Source organism: Nymphaea colorata, chromosome 12 (genome assembly GCF_008831285.2).
Source record: "Nymphaea colorata isolate Beijing-Zhang1983 chromosome 12, ASM883128v2, whole genome shotgun sequence".
Lineage (NCBI taxonomy): Eukaryota > Viridiplantae > Streptophyta > Magnoliopsida > Nymphaeales > Nymphaeaceae > Nymphaea > Nymphaea colorata.
Genome location: NC_045149.1, coordinates 15,841,365 through 15,863,485, shown reverse-complemented (window position 1 = coordinate 15,863,485; position 22,121 = coordinate 15,841,365). Strand labels below are relative to the sequence as shown.

General features: G+C 39.0%; 2 protein-coding genes across 9 annotated transcripts; one reads left to right on the top strand and one right to left on the bottom strand.

Moving 5' to 3' along the window:
* Nucleotides 1–7,639: 7,639 nt before the first annotated feature.
* On the top strand, nt 7,640–8,882 carry LOC116266079 (ricin B-like lectin R40G3). Its single transcript, XM_031647162.2, has 3 exons — nt 7,640–7,996; nt 8,137–8,259; nt 8,537–8,882. The coding sequence occupies exons 1-3, from the start codon at nt 7,721–7,723 to the stop codon at nt 8,768–8,770; spliced, it is 633 nt and encodes a 210-aa protein (XP_031503022.1). The 5' UTR covers nt 7,640–7,720; the 3' UTR covers nt 8,771–8,882.
* Nucleotides 8,883–13,415: 4,533 nt separating this feature from the next.
* LOC116266259 (synaptotagmin-3) lies at nt 13,416–21,670 on the bottom strand. 8 transcript variants are annotated; one of them, XM_031647399.1, is made up of 12 exons: nt 21,209–21,670; nt 19,162–19,260; nt 18,839–18,889; nt 18,616–18,739; nt 17,657–17,775; nt 17,450–17,551; nt 17,249–17,323; nt 16,568–16,644; nt 15,634–15,883; nt 14,796–15,161; nt 13,696–13,824; nt 13,416–13,606 (listed from the first exon to the last, which is right to left on the bottom strand). In XM_031647399.1, the coding sequence occupies exons 1-12, from the start codon at nt 21,317–21,319 to the stop codon at nt 13,478–13,480; spliced, it is 1,632 nt and encodes a 543-aa protein (XP_031503259.1). In that variant the 5' UTR covers nt 21,320–21,670; the 3' UTR covers nt 13,416–13,477. The 8 variants fall into 8 exon arrangements, with proteins under 8 accessions (XP_031503259.1, XP_031503260.1, XP_031503264.1 ...); XM_031647400.1 differs by lacking the exon at nt 18,839–18,889; XM_031647401.2 differs by lacking the exon at nt 13,416–13,606 and having other exon boundaries at nt 13,695–13,829.
* Between the last annotated feature and the right edge of the window lie 451 nt (nt 21,671–22,121).

Below are 22,121 nucleotides of genomic sequence, written 5' to 3'. Positions count from 1 at the left end.
TTAACGTCAACACTTAAAAGATGTATCCAACTTCTTTTAGAAAAGGTTGACCGTAAAAAGTTTGCTGGATGGGTGAAGTTAATTATGATCCTCGCTTTCTTTTAGAACAATGAAAAAATAATCAGTGGCTGAAAAGCCAAAACGTTTTGCTACTAAAGAGGTCAACTAAAGAGAGTCAAAACGTAAAGTAACTTAAAAGTAATCCATCCTTTTCATGGCGCGGGGATCATCTCTCTCTCTCGCGTGACAGAAATTTGGCGATGGCAGGGTGTTCTTTAGCAAAATGGCCTTGAAGCTCTTGTTCTAAGGAGAAGCTAGTAGGGTTATTGGTATCAGACTTACTTACCTTCCGTCCGTAATTTCAAGAAAAATGAAACTTCCTCATGCTCATGTTACCTTAAAAAACAGAAGTAGTTAGCTGCATTTTTATTTTAATATTATCTTTCACTGAATATGAAGGGAAGCAACTGATCAGTGTACGCCTCGCCTCTATTCGATTGTTTTGTTAATTAACACTTTGCCTCTTAATTAAAAACAAAAAGCGAGAATTCAATAGGCAAAAGATATACTTGAAAAAGCGAAAATTTCGAGCTTTATGTTAACTAACTGTGGTCAACGTGCAAGTGGACTTTGCCTTGGCAATCGTTCACGCAACATGCAAAAAAGAGTTGCCTACGCGTTGTAAAATTTGAAAAAGAAGGGCTGAGGTGGGTTTGCATATTACCCGGCATGATGGTTTCTTGTCATCTTTCAGGGGATGTGAACTCGGTTCTGTTTCCCAGAGTCATCGAGCCTGTGGCCAACTGGACTAAGACTACAAGGCCGGAGGCACATGTGGGCAGCTGCCCACACAGTCCCACAGCATCTCTTTATTTAGATGCGAGTGCTTTCAATCAACTGTTTATTCATTCGCATACATTGGTGCCCCTCAATCCAACGTTAATGACTCTGCCTCCGGATCTCTGGTTTGGAAATTGTGGATCCAAACTCGAGGTAAGGCCACACTCTTACAAACACTAGCAGAGTCCGAGTCCCTGTTTCTATTTCGACAAATGCAAATTCTCTTCCATTGAGAAGCCCCCATCGATTAATCGGCTTCTGTGCAAGCACTTTCAATACACATCTAAGCGCTGAGGAAACCTAGCAGAGATATGCTTGTCACCACGAAGAAGAAGACCTTATTCCACGGAATGTGGCATTAGATCTGCTTGTTTCTAGGACCGCGAAGCAAACATATTGTAAGCGTACCACCACAAGAATTATTTTGGGTTTACCAAACCGAAGCTTTAGATATTTTCAGATTTAGGGCTATCGAAATGAAGTTGAACATGGAAGCAGAAATTACTTCTCCCCCTTGAGTGGAACATATATATATCAAACTTGATAGGTTATGGTGGAGTGGACGGCCTGAGACAGACCTCTCACGATGAAGGTGTGAGGAGACACCACCATTTCCTTTGTTCTTATTTCCTCTTTCAAAATTTTGAAAGAGTTCTCGAGACTGTCCGTCTCAAGTCCTTTCCCCTCGCTACTCAAACACGGGTAATTCAATTCAAGAAACCAAGAGGCTATGAAAATATTCACTTGGAATGGAAGGCCCGACCTGACCTGCAGGTGACGGATCATCCATTTGGAGCTCATTAATGTGGCCTCTTCTTGCCAGACAAAGCTTTATCATGACTCTAAGTTGAAGGACCTTCTTAGGATTGGGAGCACTCCTATTGAAACTTTCAACTACATATTGAGAAAGTGAGCTCAGTTAAAGATGATGCTGGGTTTTCTGATCCAATCACCCCTGCCCAAAAGCATTAAGTTATTGAATTAGTGCACGATGTCATATTTGCTCTTTCCAGCAGGCTATAGGCATATCGCTTTTGATTGAGGAAGAGCCCTCCAGAAAATTTGATCACTTCGATGCCAAGGAAGTGATGAAGATAACCAAGATCCTTCATAAAAAACTCCTTGCTAATATCTCGAATGAAGTCTTCAAGTAGCATAGGGTTGCTGCCAGTTAATATGATATCGTCGACGTACAATAATAAAAGTATGACACCACGACCTTCTTTATAGATAAATAGTGAGGAATCAGAGATGCTGGAGAAGAAACCTTTTGAGAGAAGATAAGTTCCAAACCGATCGTACCATGCTCTGGGAGCTTGACGTAAACCATAGAGAGCTTTGTGTAACTGGCACACATAATTTGGTTTTTGATCATCAAGAAATCCTGGTGGTTGTTCAATAAATACAGTTTGATCCAAATCACCATGCAAGAAGGCATTTTTGACGTCCATTTGTCGAATATCCCAATTGTGAGAAAGAGCTATAGTAAGCACAATTCTAATAGTTGCTGGCTTTATAACAGGAGAGAAGGTTTCTAGAAAGTCAATGCCAGGCACTTGGTTGAACCCGCGCGCAACCAGTCTAGCTTTGAGTCGCTCAACCGTTCCATCACTTTTGAGTTTGGTTTTAAAGACCCATCGGGTTGAAACAACGTTCATACCTGATTGGCGAGGTACCAACGTCCAAGTGTGGCATTGGTCCAAGGCACGTAACTCTTCTTTCATAGCAGCGACCCAACCTGGATCTTTAAAGGCCTGCTTAACAGTTTTGGGTTCAAGTGGTACCGTTAAGGCCAAAAAATACTTAGGGTTTGGTTTTAAGGTACCAACCTTAGCCCGAGTTACCATTGAATGAATATTGGAGGTTCCTTGGAACGGCCGTTGTCCTGTAGGCGGTTGACTTTCAGCCTCATTGTTTGGTGAGAGTAGATCATTTGCACCTATATCATGTGTCTCTTGTGCTGAAACATTGTCGTGTCTGCTAGGCGGCTCTTGGACAAAAGCAGTGTCTGATGAACCATCATGCAAGAGATGATGATCAACCACTTGATATGAATTATCATTGTTACCATCTGAACATTGATCTAATGCAATCCAATCACTGTAAGTCGCCCCACTGTTGCTGGTTGATGTAGAAGAAAAGAGTGCTCCAGGCTGTTTATAAGGGAAGATACTTTCATCAAAGACAACATGTCGGGAAATATATATTTTCCCTGTAGGTGGATATAAGCACTTGTATCCCTTATGTGTATTACTATAACCCAAAAATACACAAGGTAAGGATCTTGGTTCAAGTTTGTTGAGAGCGTAATCTCTGAGATATGGAAAACATCTAGTCCCAAATGTCCGCAAGCAAGAGTAAGACGGACTTTTTCCAAAAACCAATTCAAAAGGAGATTTCATCTTCAATGTAGGAGTGGGTAGTCTATTAATAAGCCAAACTGCAGTGGAAAATGTTTCAACCCAATATCGAGCTGGTATATTAGCATTGAACTTCATTGCCAAACCGAGTTCGACAATGGTCCTGTGACGCCGTTCTGCCATTCCATTTTGGGGTGGCGTTTTAGGACAAGCTTTGTGATGATGTATACCATGTTCTTGTAAATACGCTGCAAGTTTGAGACTATTGAATTCACCTCCTTCATCACTTTGAAATATCTTAATTTTTGTATCAAACTGATTTTCAACATATTTATGGAAAATCGTAAACACTTGGTATAACTCAGATTTGTAACGCAAGGGATAGAACCAAGTGAACCGGGTGGCTTCATCAATGAAAACAGCATAGAATCGAAATTTAGCAACTGAAATAACAGGGGCTGGTCCCCATAAATCACAATGAACTTTATCAAGAAATTTTTCACAATGCTCATCCACTGGTAAGAAAGGAAGACGACACATTTTTGCCATTTGACAACTAGAACATATGCTGTTTAAAGAACTATGGCCTGTCACACGAATGGCCTTTTTATTTGAAAGAAAATTTACTACCTCACGATGAACGTGACCTAGACGTTGGTGCCAAACTTCTTTAGTTGCTGCTTGAAATCTTGTAGAGAAATGAACTTCATGGATCCGGTCGCTGCCTTCTCTCTTATTTTCAACCGCATAAAGATCTTCATGCCTCTTCCCCGTAATTATCACTTTGTTGGTCATCTTTTCCTTCACAGCAAATTCATTAGTTGAAAATTCAAAAACATAAGGAAGATCGGACGTTAACTGACTGACAGAGATAAGGTTTTTCTTGATCTTGGGGACGACTAAAACATTATCAAGAACCAGTTTTTGTTGCCCATTAGCTATAGTAGCCTGCCCTATATGAGTAATATCCAATTTTTCTCCATTTCCAACCATAATTTTATCTGTCCCATAATATTTAGATAGAGAACTGAGTATACCTGCGTTAGACGTCACATGAGCCGATGCACCGGTGTCAGGAAACCATTGTTGATCTTGATTTTCAGATGCTTTCGTGATGGTTAAAGCTTGTGGGGCCTTTTGTGACTGAAGCACTTGATTGAACCTATGCCAGCAGTTGAGAGCCGTGTGATTTCTTTTGCTGCATATTTGGCATATTATGCCTTTTTCTGGAGCTGATCGGTTCATATTGCCATCTTTGTTTTTGTTGGCTGAGTTCCATGAACCACTTTGGCTAGCTTGCACAAACCCACGTCCTTTAGAATTGAAGGTTTGATTTTTGCTTCCCTTGTACCTTTGATTAGGTTGACGGTGGCTGAAAAAAGCAACGTGAGTGCTAGAAGAATCTTCTTCTAACGTCCTCATAGTTTCATGATTTTGAAGAAGAGCAACTACCTCAAGATATGAGGGTGCTGGTGGTTTCAGCATGGTTGTCAATAAGGTTGTTCGAAAAGATTCATAATCTTTTCCGAGGCCAGTGAGGAGCCAAAAGACTTTAGTTTCGTCTGTAATAGGCTTTCCAATAGCAGCGAGCTCATCGAAAATTTTCTTGAAGCTGCGAACATATTCATCAATGGACGAGCTCCCTTTCTTATGCATTTGAAGTTTTTGCATAAGAAACATTTCTCGCTCCTTAGATTTATTAGCGAAATGCTGAGTTAGAGTGGTCCATACCTCCATGGCAGTTTGTTGTCCGATGATAATGCCTAGGATTTCCTCCGCAAGAGTCCCAGTGATCCATCCTTTAAGAAGACGATCCGACTTTCGCCAAGCAAGATAGTCGGGATTCAGTCCTGTGACTGTATTTTCAGCAGAGGCAGTGAGGAACTGTGCGGGCGGCTGGTATTCTCCGTCTAGGAAACCAGTCATATCTTGGCTCTCGATGAGCCCCATCATCTGTGTTTGCCAAAGCAGAAAATTTCCTTGATTGAGCTTGATCGACACAAAGTTGGCAACGTTCAGATTGTATGGGTAAGGGTATTTGCTTGGAGCTGACGCCATGCTTGAGGAAGAATTGCTCTGCGCCATAGGGTTGTCCTGCTCTGATACCATAAAGAAAAACAGAGATTTAAGGGACTAACGCCTGATATAACGTGGTTCGGTGTAAAATCACACCTACATCCACAAGGGCAGCTATCGTTCTTAGTGACGATATGCCTGGTTCTTTCTTCTATTTATAATATAATTACAAGCATCATTATTTCCTGAATTACAAGATCTATATCGATCTTTACAGAAGGAAACTGTATCTGATTTACAGTCGTTGTTTCTTTGTTGAGTTGTGTCTCTCTGTTTGAGAGCTGCCTGGCCAGCCATTGTCTTTGTATTTCTTTCTTCACATGGTTGGCCAGATGACAATGTTTCCTTCTTTTCATGGTAACGATTACAATCGTTACTGTCTCCAGCATCATGATGGGCTGGTGTTTCCTTGTTGGCATTATAGTGATTACAGCCGTTACTGTTTTCATTGTCACGGCTGGTTGGAGTTTCTTCATTCACTCCTCTGTTTTCCTCTTTGGCATTGTTTCTTTCTTGATCAAGAGTTTCCTTATTGATATCGCCTCTATTTTCTTCACATTCTGGAGCCTGGAAGAACTCATTAGCAATAGCTTTATCCACAACCATGAAAGGAAAAGCGATAATCAAAACGGTGGGAAAGCGAATACCTTTGAGCAAGATGAGATTGGCAAAATTTGTTCTCAACAACGACCAGTCTATGACAAAGCCAAATTGCAGAGTCCGTGGCCCAATGAGCACGACGTTTAGGCCGACTCACGGATGCAAATATGCCAAATGGATATCATGGTCGGCGCCACCCAATGTGCACTCGGAGCAAGAATCTGGCCAAAAGCAGAAAATGAACACTCAATTTTCCAACATTGGGAGCTCAACCCTTCCACTAAACGCCCGCGAGTTACCATATTTAAGAGATTAATATTTATTAAAAGCGAGCGTTCTTTGCCAACCTATTAGAAACAGCGACTAATAAAAAGTCGAGGAAAAACAAATTAACATCGGATAAAAAATGACATTCAATCGAGTGAGTGAGAGGCTAATCCACTGCTCAGTGAAGGATGAAGCCCCCTTTCTTCTTATCTTTCTACATTCTAGGGTTACTTTGTGGTGTCTCGGGATAAGCATTCCGCTATTCCGCTATGCACTATTTGCATATTGGTGCCCCTTTTTTTTATAGCACAAACGGTTGATACCACATGAGCTCAAAATGAAATTAGCCGCCTACCAACTCCTACCATCGCTACTGCACCAACCCTCTTGCGAATAGAAATGACATTCAATCAAGTTCGATTTCAAGTAAACAAGTATTCAACCGAATCTACATTAAGATTTCATTTCAAGTGAACATCGTATATCCAATATCTATATATTTTTAATGGCGATCTGTTCTTAACATCTCATAATGCACCTAGAATTCAGTTGTGTATTTAAAAGTTGGATATGGAGTTAGATGTACATTAAAGTCGAGATTCAAAATGTGAATTAAGAATCAGTTTAAGATATATTGGCATAGATCTTTTCACGCGTTTCCAAATCCATATTTGAATCCAAGTATGCGAACAATATCTGATAAATCTGACATGGTATAGGATACATCTGATTCAAATCTTAAAAATGAACACAATCATATATTAATTGAACGCTATCAGGTTCTCAACCGCACTTTTGATGAAATGACACGAAGAAATCACAATCTACTTTCAAATATTAAAGTTTTATTGGTATTCAACTAGATCACGGTGCATCGTACCTTAATTGCCCCTCGTGTACCTGGCATAATGTTAAAACCAGAAAGCTATGTTTGTATTAGGAAACTTTGGAAAATTGCAATTCTTGTGTTACCCTTCTCACAACCTCCACCCAAAAGAATAAAAAATCAAATAACACTACTTCATTTTAATTTTAAATGAGTTTAACAATAATTAAACCCTTTTAATATATTTTAATGAGAAGAAAGGAAAAAAAAGGATTACGCGCTTATCTCGACAATTTTTTTGCAAATTTCCTTCTTGATATTGATACCCACCGCCGGTTAGTGAGAAGATGGGAGTGTTCACATGTGTCATGGAGGTCTAATTAAATCATTTAACGTCATAAAAGGAACAAAAAGAAAAGAAAGAATAGAGAGGAAAAGGGATACGACGTGCCAATTCTACGGCAAATATTCTGTCATTTCCGTCTTGATATCGACTCATGCACACAAACCTTCTCTTTGTTTTTGCACACAACTTTATAAGAAGATAATATTCTTCTTTATCTGTCATGACATCATAATATTCCCACCCATGGTTCCCCGCCGTCTGCTTTAATTTCCTTCCCCTCTATCTCTATATAAAGCCTAGAGAGACCACCAGTTCCTCAAGCGAGAGAGCGCTAGCTAGAAATCCAGCCCAACTACCGGCCCCCGCTAAACTCTCTCCTTTCTTTTCCAGCCAAGAAAAACATCCATGGCGTTCTACAGGCGAAGTGGTCGCCCTGACGCCTACGGGTGCAATGAATCATACGAGGTTGAAGGCTACGGGTGCGGAGACCAGGGCCAGCTGGTGCGACCCTGCCCCCCCAAACCAAGCCACTCATTTCTTGGTGCGGCGGCGCAGCATGCCAGGGTGCTTCCTCAGGGCCGCACCGTCAAGGTCACATGCAAGGGCAACACTGACTTCGCTTTGGGTGTGAGGGACGGCCAAGTGGTCATGGTTTACTCTGACCCCAATGATCCCACCCAGGTAATTACATAATTAATCTATAATGCTTGGCTTCCGTGTATTGAAGATAGTGCTCAAATTACTATTTGGTGGCCTGACGTAGCATCCATGTTGAATTAGATTGCCAAACTTTGAGCTGACAGACGTCGTGATGCTTGCAGCAATGGATCAAGGATGACTCATGGTGCAGAAGCGTGAGGGATTCGGTCGGCCACCCTGCCTTCTGTCTCGTCAACAAGGCCACGGGCAAAGCACTTCGTCATGCGCCAGGGGCATACCAACAGGTAGCTACCTTTATCCCAACTGCACTCAGCTTTAGTCACCGTTGGGAGATGGATCCATGGGATTCATAAACATCGAAAGTTTATATATCTCGTTTTCTTCAATTTCCCAGAACTTACTTGGTTGTTTTCGTTCAACGAAAGAAAAGGAAAAAAAAAAAAAAAAAACTAATGGAGATCACGAGCATCCCCACTCCATCCCTTTCATGGGAGTTGCAGATGTAGCATGTGGTCAGAGAGAGAGCAGCTTTAATGGTGATCGAATCTCATTGTTGTGCAGGTTCTGCTGACAAATTACGAGCCTGGGTCATACGACGAGTCGGTGATGTGGTCGCAAAGTGAGGACATGGGAGAAGGGTTCAAGACCATCAGGATGGCTCACAACATCCTGCTCAACCTCGACTGCTTCCAGGGTGACATCAAGCACGGTGGCATCAAAGAGGGGAACGAGTGTGTGCTGTGGACATGGAACAGGCAAGACAACCAGCTCTGGAAGATCAACCCCATCTATTGATGAACTAAGAATCACGAGCAACCGCATCGTAGTAATTGGAGTACCGGATATATGCCTCATACTCCACATATATATCTATTACTAAATAAATAAGAAATAAATGTTTCATAAAGTGCCTCTGGTTCCTCTCTCTCTCTTCTCTCCTATTAGTAATAATAAATAATAAATAAATGTTTAATAAAAGAGCCGCTGGTTCTCTACTGTCCACTTCGACCTCAAGAAAATGGCTCCGGTACCAGGAACTGCTGACCACTTCGTCAACATAATGAAGCCGACTACCAATATGATCTCCAATCTTTCGTGGTCTTAATTTAAACAGAAAAGAAAAAAACGTTTTATAAATCTGCAATACCATAAAGGAAAAAAAATCCGTTTTGTAAATCTGCACCATTCACTCAGATATTACTGCTTACTAGTACTTCAAAAACTGAACCGGCGTTACTGTGTATGGACAGACAGATCTACCATTTCTTAATATTTGGAAAACCGTCTACCTTTCTACCCTTAGCTTAAACTTAAACACAACCCGAGTTAAAATAATTTTAAATGACATTTACAAGTAAAATAGCCCGGACCCTTACACAGTAGAAGCTCCGTCTGTGGACAAGATAAGGACCCGGCTTCTTTCTTGGCAAGGGCGGTATCTTTCCATAGCAGGGCTGTCCACCCCAACACCCTCCTCCCCGCCCGAGAATCCAGAAAAAAAAAAAAGACTGTACCGGTGATAATAGCCCCGGTATATCCGCCTACATCGGTCGAATTAACCGGCAGAATCGCCACTGCAGACGCTGTCCGAAAAAGGCATAGCGGTGATTTTGTCAACCACCGGTATATAGCTCCACCAGTGAAGATATCACCGCTATAGATATTATGCCAAACTTGCCACGGGATTCACCGCTGTTCAGTTCCACGAAGAAAAAGAAAATGAACTTATCAGGAGAGTAGCACCCAACCCTTTATATATATCCCTTTAATGTCCTCATCCGTGCAAATGGTGTAAAGGGCATGTGATGTGCTTCTGTAGTACATTGATCGGCACAGGTTACTCCTTGAAGCAAGTCATAAACCTTAGTGAATAGCACATAGCTATTGGCATACAAAAAGTTGCGCACAATGGGCAGTATCATGTCTATCAATATATTGTTTTCTCAATCTCATGTTGAAATTTGAGCATAAGTTGTCCATTTTCACGCAGAAAATACCAAGTTCCATTTACAACCTTTATGGCACTAAGATCTCAAAGCATAAAGCAGAAAGGCAACATTCAGTTTTGTAGCATGAACAGAAGCAGTTGCAGGCTTGCAACACAAAAGGTGCAACTCACCCTGAATAGACATCCTAAATTCAATGCTTTAAATCATCTTGGATATTGCGTGCAGTCATGCACCCTAATATTACAATAGAAGTATTACTTCAAAATTAATTAAAAGTTCATTTTCTACATTTTTATGTACAAGTCAGTAGTGCTGATACCTCACAAAACATTTTGCAGGGAAAGATGTCAAAATTCTAAACCAACATTTTTCTTGCTTCTTTGCACAAGACAGGAAGTTGGGAAACTGTTTTACACCAAGAATTTCCTGAACTACTACCTTCTTCAATTTCCTTTATTTTCAAATACCCCAAAATCCCCTTAAATCTCTGCATACACGGTATTGTCTGACACGGGTTGCTATCATAACATAAAGTATGATATTGCATCATATCAGATAATATGGTGCAATATGAGCATGTTACACCTCTGTTACAAGAGATCATAACGCATTTCCTTATAGGCTATAGTTATGTGATGTATTGTAATATATCCCACAGTACAATATGATGCATAGAATGCTGCTTGCTGTAACATAAACAAGGTTTTGCTTACCAGAATCAAGAAAATCATTCCTAAACAAATATCTAGCAGAAGTGGCAAAATAACTGGGACTACTTTTTCCCATTTACTGAATATACTAAACCAAAAAAAAAAGAAATTCAAAATAGGCAAACGTAAATGCCATAGAATCTAAAATGGAACAGATATCTAACAACAAATTTACTTAGAAAAAACCGACTCCAATATACCAAAAAAAAAAAAGCAAATGAAAAACAGACCAATACAACCACAATAAAGCCAAAACTGAACTAATATGACTCTTTGTAGCTGATTGAAGTTCACGCCACTACTTTATTCATCTGAGCAAATGATTACTGATACCTGAGTCATAAAAAATAAAAGAATCCGGAGGGGGGAGAAGAGAAAAAGTGTGGGTGGGAATAACAGGTCATCTATACCGGCGAAAATAATCACCACTATATATATATATATATAAACCTTCAAGCATGCATGTTGCCTCCTTTATTCCTATGTAACTCATGTCTCTTCTACCGGTGCCAATTCAAATGCGTTGATCGACGAATTCATGCGTCACCAATCAGCAACTTCTTATGTGATGATCCCCTGACGCCTGCCTCTAAGCAGTACTGTGTGCCTTGTGATCTCATCTGCTTGCCCTTGGACAAAGGTGGCTTAGATGTTCCGGACTTGCATTGGATCCGTGAGGATCACTTTGGATTTCAAACGGTGGCATGCTACTCTTTTAGGTGAGGGAGGTTTTATAAAAATACTGATTCCCTGTTGATCCTGTGGCGGTCCAAGAAGCCTGCTCTGACTTCAATGAATCTCGTCCACTCAAAATAGAAGTATTCTTTTATAACAAAATATTATCGCACACAATATTGTATCCTGCCAGATTTGGAGAGGCGCATGCTCGAAGGAGAGAAAGGTCGAGCGAGTTGGAAAGGCGAGGGTTGCAGGGAAATTGAGAGAGAGAGAGAGAGACTGAGAGAGAGGTGGAGGAGGTCTTCTTCTTCCTTTCACGGGGGTCTTCCTCCTTTGGGCCTGGTCCTCCATCAAACTACAACAACTTGTATTGCTCCCAACGAGGCTGCCTAAGGGAAGAGAGAGGGATAAAGAGCGGGGGTTTTCTTCGTATGCTTCAACGCTTTGTGTATGATCCTCCTTTCTGGTTCGCTGGGAAGGAAACATCTAAAGAAAACGGCGATCCAGAAACCGTAGGAACCGCAGAGGAAAGGGTGATGGAATCTACGAAGGTGAAGAAGAAAGAGAAGATGCAAATGACGGCCGAGAATAGCTGAGCATTTGAGATCGACAAAGAAGCATATCACCTTCCGGATGTTGAAAACAGATTTCATTGAGATATCACAAGAAAATGTTGACGGATCCAAGAAGAAGAGGAAGAAACGGGAGAAATCCTTGAAGGAAAACTGTTCTGATGGAGTGGCGGGAAGCCACTGAGGGATGTTCTAAGAGGGCGAGGCAAAAGCTATAGGTATTTCTGAGAACTATAAAAGGGGAGATGAGCATGACTTTAAAAGACAAACCGTGACTCGGAATGAGGTCGAATTGCCGAAGTATACAGCATTGAAGAATTTTCTGGATTCGTGACAACCTGCCGAAGAGGTATATATTTTGTCCCGTCTTCTCATTTTTCATGTTCCTTTTCCATGAACCAGGTACTCTGTTGCTTCTTTGTATTTTATTCTTTATTCTTTTCTTTTTTTTCTTGAAACTCGTCGGATCTTCAATTTTTTGTTTCACATTTTTTTTTAAAATTTTGTTTCTTCTCCACATAAGCACACGAACTTATCGTTTCTCTTTTTGTAGTACTGTTTCCTGGTATGGTTGGCCTTCTTTTCTAGGAAGAGAAAAATACGTCTTAACTGCATGCCGTTCTTTATAAGGCTCAAAGGTTTTCTATTCAATTAAAATAGGGTTCTATTTCTCGAGTGCATTTTTAGACTATGTCCCTAATGGAGGGGAACTAGAGGAGAAGTTGAAAATGCAGGTTATTCTAAAGTTCCAATCCCTCTTTCAATTTAACAATATACTTGTCGGTGAAAAAGGGAACAAGGAAACAACATTCGTCATTAGCTTATGTAACGTCCAGCCCATGTTGGCAACTCCTTAAATATGCTTAGGGTCGTTGACCCAACAGGTGTTTTTATTCTCAAACTATACCAGAGGGTTTTGCAAGAATTATGGAAATTCCCTTCTCGATATCAGAATTTCCGATCTATTCATTCAATATTTCTCTTTTTTAAAAGACAAATTATCACATTTATATTACGTTTCACATATACTATTGCCCTACCCAATCCATCTAAAAATCTTGCTTCAAACTCCTCGGATACCAGATGATCCTTTGCATTTATTCCGATGTTTTCTACACAAACATCATAATTGCAATAGCCGTATTACTTCAAATAAATCCACAAGTATATAGCACAATCTGCTATATTAAGCACAGTCACCAATACGATCAACATCCTCAAAACACTTCAACATTAAACCTTTTGAGGACCTTTAAAAGTGCGAAGTTCAAAAAAATGAACATGTTTGCAATACAATAACTAGAACCACGTATAAGGCTATCGTAGGCATCCAAGCCTTTTGTCCCGACAAACATTATTAAAAGTAGATTAATATTCATTGAACTTTTAAGATCCTCCTTCGGAGGACACTTTAATGTTAACAAATATAAGGCTATCTTAGACATCTAAGTCTCTTGTTACCAGAAACATAATTCATGTAGCACAATAAATCTGTACATCGAAAGATATCAATAATTGACCCAAAAATTGACCAGGCTAATATAAACAACTGGAGATGTCCCATTATAATCCTTTCGTTCTGTTGTTATTTTCTCAGATAACCTTCCACCGCATCTCAATGTGTATGACTCCATTCTTTGAATTGATCAGATGATATTTCTCATTAATACGTCCATTATTCACCACATCAACTAGATTGATATCCACATGGCCCAGTGGTTCCTGCCACATACATGCACATATAGCATTGAGATGACCATATAAGAGTGATTGGAAACAAAAGTCAAAAGTCAACGTAAATAGTGGGTAACCTTCCAATGAAAATTGAAACCCTTTTTTCTGCTCATAACTTCAATGTGAACCCTTTCACGTGTAGGAGCCTCCTCTAGCATGAATTGGAATTCCTCATTCCAGTTAGGTGCACGGCTCTTCTTTATCACCTGAACTTCACGGAATAAAGAATCAGATGTGAAAAGCAGGAAGCAAGACAGCTAACTCTAGTTAGTCAGGCCAAATTGAGAATCAGTGCCTAGCTTACAAAATTTCATAACTAGGACGAGATTAGAATCCATGTAAAGATCAAAATGGACATATTCTACAGAAACTGTTTTCAGAGGGAAAACTGAAAATGGTCGGTATGACATTTATAAGATAAATGAGTCAAACAACAAAAGACAAGTACCGTATAGAGGTAAAGTTGGCTTTGAAACTGACGCTTGTGAAAATTCTATTTGTTTTCCTCCCATGTTGAGTATGTGGGTGGTTAAAATTTGGACAGCTTCAATCTACTGTTTTGGAACTAAGTAAAGCGCTAGCAATTTTATGACTAGGTAGGCCACTTCATCCTTTTGCCCTTCATTTATTGGTTTTTAACCAACAGCTTGCCTGCTAAAGTATATTAAAAATTAACTTCTGAATTGCCTCACATGTTTAGGATTGCCAGTGCAACTAAATTCAGATAAAATAGATGCAAGTTGCTGGATTTCCATCATAGAAGAGAAAAGGCTCAACAAAGCAATTGGGAAATGCACAACTAAAGAGAGTAGAAATCGTCAAGGAAAAATAACTCATCTGATTCCTTACAGAGGCACATCAATATGACAGTCAGCATATGTCAAACGCAGTTTCCAACATGTCCTTGACTTCAGATCTCTTTCACTTTATGATCTTATTTATTTTATTTTTATGCAAGTTTTATTCTTGATAATCTTTATTTATTGTTGTTCCGGATGTTAACAACTTAACAGCTATTCAAGAATTTCCATTTACAGTAGCAATCAAGGGATTTGCATGTCCTGCACTTCCTACATTGAGGTGGAGAAACTTTCAACAAATAGAACAAGAAATGCTATCTAAATCATGTATCATTTTGTTGAAAAAGAGAATTTTAAAAGCTGTGAGACACACTCACCTTGGTTCTCTTTTGATCTCCTTTTACAATGACTAAAGCATATGGATTAGTGTGATGCTTTCCTTCCACATTCTTAGCCTCTTGGACCCACACAGAAAGCAAGCCCCCAGTTGAAGCCACCTTTGTATCCCTTCCAACAAGACCATTCTCATTCTTGTCCTCTTCAATGGATAAAGAAAATTGTAAATTGTCATTTTTAAAGGGAACAAAATTCAGCTCTAACGTGATCTGTCCTCTGTTCCTTTTATTGTGAGGATCATTAGGGTTCAAGCTCTTGAGAAGATCAAGTGTGAATTCCCTTTTCTCATTGGGGACAAGCAAACTTAAGGGTACCACTTGCATTCCCAATTTATCGTGAAAGCCAACCTACAAGTTTTGAAAGAAAAATAACTTAGCATTCAGAAAGGGGAGGCAGCAAGTAAGTGACAATGATTGTTTACAAGCTAATGCACTTAAAAAAAGGAGGAAACGAATACAAAAGAAATTTTTTAATAAACATTTTTTAAGCCAAACATCAAAAGTTTTACTACATAGATCAGAGTGACATCTCAAGATAACTTAAGTGTGCTGGAAAGGAAATTGACAAATGCAAAAGAAGGTACATATCAAATACAAAGGCATATAAAGTTTTAGTATAACCATAAAACATTTGCACCACATTACAATAATAGTAACTGCTAAAAGTGTACAGGAAAGGACTCAATCTCGTCCAAAGGAGAAAACCATAGACCTAAGTGCTACATTAAAAGCAAACATGCCAGTAAATATATATTCAAGAACTCTGGAACTAAAAACATATGCTAGCCAAACACAGGATGCACAAGAATTGAATGCACACCTTTTCCCAGTCAAAGACATGGAGTTCAAGGACTTGACATTTTAGGTCTTTCACAATCAGCCGGAACTGTTCATTCCACACAGGGTTCAAATTACACATCTTCACCGTTGTTTTCTTTGCAGGCAAACTTTCTCCACTCAACCTCATCTTCACGTAAGGATCAGACTTGCCCAAGATATCCATCTTTCGAAGGTTGACTGCCCTAACAACCTTCACATGAAGTATGCCTATAGGCTTCTTTATTGCCACACTGACGAGGAAAAGAAAAAAAAGATTAGGCAAAATCACAATTACCTATGCAACGGTATAGAATTTTCAGAACAAAAAGACATTCACTTATTATTCTAATTCTGTTTAGCTAGGATAATTTAGTTTTAATCACATAACGAAAATTGACATAACTATAATTTTAAAATAAATAGATATTAGATAATGGCTTCACGATATGAAAAAAGTAAATAATATGTGCATCAGTTTGTGGTTACAAAGAATATGCACAGTTCGTAGTAACCAAACATCATCGACAACTAGAGAGAAAAAGGACAAATCATTTCTCTGCCAAGGGTTCCTTTTACCATATTAAACCCATATAAAACTTATCAATTACCCCTTAGTAAAGTAACTGCTAAAGGGTAAGGTTACTTCAGAAGGGAAGACAATCTCATTCTAGGAAAAGGAAAAAGATAAAAAATACACCTCATCAAAATGACATTCAAAATATTTATACGCACAAAAGAATAGATAACAATTACTTTTACAACGTTAACTGGTCTAAAAGGTTATTTCAGAAGGCATACTTATCGTCAATAGTTAAGAGGCAAGGTTACCTCAAAAGAGAAGACAATTTAAAACAAGAAAAGGAAAAAGGCACGAAACCACCTCAATGAAACAACATTGAAAATACTTATGTGCATAAAAGGATAAACAATATTACCTTGAAATGTCCAGGATAGGTATTTCCAAGATCTTAGGCCATAGATATAGGCTTGCAATCTGATCTTTTATCATCTCCTGTGCAATAGAAGGTCCATAACTAACATGGAAAATATGTTTCCTAATGGCAAAGGGAATACACATCATGATGTATCAGAGAAAGTAATACCAAACTATTTTTCCATAACACCACAGAGCACAGCAAAAGAAGCATTAGCCTTTATTTTCCTTTCCACTAAATAGAATAGAAGCACCAATGTCTAAAGATGGATTTGTTTGAAGTTTGAACCTGATAAAATCACATATAGCAGTACGTACGATAAAAACAAAGAAAGTAGATGGACAGCACCAACTATTGGCGTCCTTAGTTGGAGGAGAATTATGTACACAACTGATCCTATCAAAGTCAAAACTCAAGGTACAGCCACATCAAAATAGCACGAAACTTCTGAAGTTGTTCAACTTGTGGGTATGGTACAGTACTACTACAGCCATATCAAAATAACATGAAGCTTCTGAGGTTGAACAACCTGCGGATATGGAACTAAGAAACTGAGATGAAGTGAAACTAAAATGAAGAGGAAGAAAGGAATAACTAGACTTTTGGGATTGCACATGCTACATCCTTATATCAGATTTCAACTTGGAAAAGCCTATGAACATGTAGACATGGGCTTCTTACCTGAATAAATCGATAAAACCGTGGTATAGCCATGATATCTCCTCCCATCACCTTAAGTCCAAAGTCAATATGCGGCTGAAAGTATTTTAAAAAAAAAAGAAAAAGAAAAAAGAAAAGCAACAACAACAAATGTATGAAATTTCTTTCATGTAAATTAGCAACCTTGAAAGCAATTTTGAGAAAGACTAACAACCTGCATACCTTTTCCATCAAAGTCCCAATTATGGATGCAAAGCATGGAAATGATGGCACAAGAGGCTTCAATGTAATGCGTGGTGCCACGAATATCTGCATGTCTATCAACTTCAACAGACAAGTTTGATTAGCTTTTGAGCAAAAGCCTTGAACTGTACTGTGTAATTTTTAAATGATATTTCCCATTTTCTAAAGATGTCACAGTCCACAAACCTGTGTGGTAACTCGAAGACATGATGCTTTCAGTGCCACAGTTATGTTGGGGTTGCCAGCCCATCTAATTGCTGGTTCGAAAACTAAAACTTTCTCATTTGTATCATACACTTTAATACCTGCCATGAAAAATTTCTGCAAGATAATTTAGGTCTGCAAGATTAGAAACCGTCATGCAAAGAGATGAAACTTTTGACATGTAATCAGGAATTAGAAATGCTCATATTCCTCGTGTAAGCAACCACAGCCATCAACTGGTTCAATATTTCAAAATTGTCCTGAGGTCATCACATTCTATAACAAAAAACACACATCCTGGAAGAACATCATGATATTATACTACCAAGATTATTATAATGCAACGTATTTCACTCTGAGGTCATCACATTCTATATGAAAAACACTAATCCTGGAAGGTTATCATGATATTATCATATAGCATATGCTTGTGATAAATTCACATTACTGTTTTCTTGTATTGTGAATTTTAACATTTATGGGGCAATTCTAAGGAAAACCTTGCCAAGAAATAATGATATTGTTGGCCATACACGCAGAATCCATACCTAAGAAAACAAGGAAAGAACTTATTATAAGCCTCTAAAAGTGATCGTGGCATCTTTTGTCAAGAATTAGCAGAATAATTAGCCCAAGTTGAAGGATGTAGATAAGAGGAGCAGTTAAGTATACGCTTAAAAGATCGTCTCTAGCTATCCATCCAGCTTAATATTTCTCTCACTTCAACTCAAAATGGTTCAACAAATCATGAACCACTTTAAATGCATCTTGGTGAAAGATAGGCATTGCACCCCAAACCTAAACCGTCTACTTGGAACTACCCATACACCATGTTTTAAAAATTTCACGTCGCACCGAGATCACCTGAGTTTAACCATGAGCAAAACAACCAATGCTACCAAGCTAAAAAAAAGGAGTTACTGACATGTAAATAGACATACCATGAATTGTAGGTGGAAGCGTTCCAAGAGTTAGCTGATCAAATTTAATTGATTCTACATGGAACTTTCCAACGTATTCATCAAATATTGGTCTTACTGTGCTTCTTATGATATTGCATATTGCCTGCAGAAGTTGCATAATAAGATTAGAATTTAGAACACAAAGTATTTTCTTGAATTTAGTGGATAAATACCAATGTTGAGTTCCCACAGTGAACCACACCTTATCCAAATAAGGCCAGATATCACGAATAAACATGTTCAACCAATCGACCTAAAAATGCCAGCAAAGGACAGTAACTGTACTTAGACATAGTTCACCAAGACAACTCTTTATCTATATAAAATAACAATCCAACAAGACCAAAGCTCCTAAATCAACAGCAAAGCACCACAAGAATTTGATAATCTAGGAATCAAAAGCAGAAAATTTTAGGTTCTTGATGTATGAAAAAATATAAGGTTCATATAGTTTTAGTCTTTTAGAAAGATGCAAGAGAAGGCAACCCACAAGTAAGCCAGCTAAATGTGAAATTCAAAACTCACTCGGTCATAATCAGGATTCTTCACCCAAAAGGGCATGAAAGGTAGAAGTGATTTCATCAATGTTGAGTCCATCTGATGGACAGGTTTGATATATGGATCCTGTGACAAAAGTTTTCAGTGGGAATAAATCAGGTAAACAAATCGATGAAACAGGAAAATTAAATAAAAAACAAATTACAGCAATAACTTAACAAAGTAAAACATGACCGTCTCTGTGAAGTGATATGGGGGAAAGAGTGGAATCAATAGAATCGGAAGCAGTGGCAAACATAGATCCAGAGGCAACAAAACATATTCCTAATCATAACTGCAGCAGCCAGAAACTCACAAGTGACAGACAAAAGGGTCAAGTAACCATGTGGCTGCCCAGCATGTAGGTCCTAAATGTCTTCATCTACGTAACCAACACCCATGCAGCCTGAAGAGCAGTGTTTCCAGGTACTCATGTAACCAATTTTACAAATGTGTAAAACATGCCTAAGATATTAGATGATGTTCACTTTCTAACAGACTAAAAGTCTAAAATCATGATTACAGAATCAGATAGTTTAGTTAAATTAGTACAACTGAGAACAGGTTTTCCTTAGTAAACAACTGATATTAAACATATGCTATAGCTAAATATTTAGTAAGCAAAAAATACAAGTGAATCCTTAACATTGAGGACAATTAAGATACACAAGCCCATTCACACACACACATAAGCACATACACAAACAGATAAATTACACATATGGACTATATGCACTAATAATGAGTCGTCGGATCAATTTGATTGATAGCTTGTAGCAACATGGAAATATATTTCTCCACAAAGGGTGGGACATCAAATACTTCTTTTTGAAAAGTAGCTTTTGCATGTACCATTTGGTGAGCTATGAATCAGGTTGATCAAAACATTCATAATCAAAACACATAGTCTTCTTTTACTTAGTGCAAATATTGATATCACTGACATAAAGGGAAATGAAAAATGTGAAAGATCATGACGCTTTCAAGAAAGGCAAAATGAAATATTGTTGCTTTTTTTTTCAGGAGAAAATTTTTAATTATATTTTAAAGTTTTTGAAGTTTCTTTTAACATTTTAATAACTATTTTTATTTTTTATTAATGTTTTGCAAGAAAACTAGTAGAAAAATCAATGTTTTATAATTCTTCTATTTTTATTTTTTTGACTTCCCAAGATTTAAGAAATATAGACTTCCAAATTAACAGCCAAAAAAAACCTCATAGATAATAGGGTGGCATATTTGAGATGTCTCAGTCTGAGCATGCGCACAAACATACACAGATATATATATATATATATGGTGAGAGATTGGACCGCAACATCTCAAATGTGCCACGAGTATATCATGATGTACAGACACATACACACACGAGGGAACCACATGCTGCCAAGATCATAAGTCGCACCAACTGTAGGAACTCGTTTCTCATGTAAAATACCAAGCGTCCTACGGGATGGTAAGAACTGATAAGTCCCATGAAAAAGATGGCTGCCTTTTGTGGGAGGAATACGACTTTAGCACTCAATGCAGTTGTCTCATGGTAAAGGGATTGACACCGACTTGTACAGTGTCTAGTACCTTTTTTTTAACCTAACAGAAGCGAACTTCTGCCCCTCGACTGCCTAATGCAATAAAAAAATAATAAAATAAAAGGAAAAAAGAAGGGACGCCTCGTGGCGTCTCTTGACCAGTGTAGATTGAAGGTGTCCGTGATGTTTGAAAACAGAGTTTGTTTTGAGAACATATGTATAACCTAAAGAGAAGAAGGCGGGATTTCAAGACCGGGTGAGCAAAAGTAACACCCTCAGACCGCCAAGGATTCTCGGCTTCCTCCTCCATCCAATGACAGTTCTGACGTCCCGTACTGATCACCAATAAAGGCATCATAAAACCCAACGAGACTAACGATGCACGCCAGGAGAAAAGAAGAAAGCCTCTAGGGTGAATCCAACACAAAAATGATGATCCTACGATCCGGTACTATAAAGCAAGAAAGTAAGAGGAAGAGGTGGAGGAAATATGGACATCCCTTTACCTTGACATCCGCAGGTCGTCTGTAGATGAAGAAGAAGTAGCCGGCGAGAAGGCCGATCGGGATTCCGATGCTGAAGCCAAGGGCACCAAGTAGAGTGCTCCAGAAACCCATCCCTCCTCCGGCCACGGAAACTCCTTGCGTCCCAAACAGGGGCACAAAGACCCTCCGGTAAAGAAAAGGGAAGAAAACAAACTGGAAGGACGAGAAGTCCAAGGGAAGGCTTTCAGAAGAAAGACAGAGAAACAAAACAAGGATGGATGACTGATGAGAAAATGGTTCATCGGAGAGGGAATGCAAAACAGGGAGAGGGTGTTTACGGCATCGTGGCCGGAGAGACCTATCTCTGTTGAAGAATCAACTCTCTCTCGTAGACCTCCCTCCCCAACTTCTTGTTGGGTTTTGAAACGTTGAAGAATCAATTCTCTCTCTCTCTCTCTCTCTCTCGTGCGTCGTTCGGTGGGGAGGAGCAAAACCGCAACAGAAATGCAACAACGGACGTTTGTAAGCGGGTGCTGCTCTGAAATGACGATTTTAACCCCCTAAATTGGATCCGAAACCGAAAGGGAGTTGTTTCCGATACGATTTGAGTCACATGGCCATCTCCATCTGTGGAGCTTGTAATTACGAGGATTGATTGATTTCAAGTGACCGACTATCTCATTCATTCGACATAATGTAAAAAAAAAAAGAAAACACTGGATAGCGAGGTACAACAAGTCTGCCTAACGGCATCCGTATCATGATTTCTTTTTCTCTTTTTGGGTACTGTTATTTAATTTTAACTTAAGAAAATTTCAAAACATTCACATCATACATCCCCAGTAATTAGTGGGGGTGGGAAAAAGCTTCAAGAGAATGCATAATTAGTGGGGGTGGGAAAAAGCTTCAAGAGAATGCATGTGCATGGAGCCTT

Bases quoted from the DNA above. Each gene is read 5' to 3' on its own strand.
- LOC116266079 (XM_031647162.2), top strand. From the start codon at position 7,721: ATGGCGTTCTACAGGCGAAGTGGTCGCCCTGACGCCTACGGGTGCAAT. The intron at 7,997-8,136 runs GTAATTACATAA...TGATGCTTGCAG, and splicing joins ACCCCAATGATCCCACCCAG to CAATGGATCAAGGATGACTC. The intron at 8,260-8,536 runs GTAGCTACCTTT...ATTGTTGTGCAG, and splicing joins CGCCAGGGGCATACCAACAG to GTTCTGCTGACAAATTACGA.
- LOC116266259 (XM_031647399.1), bottom strand. From the start codon at position 21,319: ATGGGTTTCTGGAGCACTCTACTTGGTGCCCTTGGCTTCAGCATCGGA. The intron at 18,740-18,838 runs GTGTGGTTCACT...CAACTTCTGCAG, and splicing joins TCTGGCCTTATTTGGATAAG to GCAATATGCAATATCATAAG. The intron at 17,776-18,615 runs GTATGTCTATTT...TTTTCATGGCAG, and splicing joins GCTTCCACCTACAATTCATG to GTATTAAAGTGTATGATACA.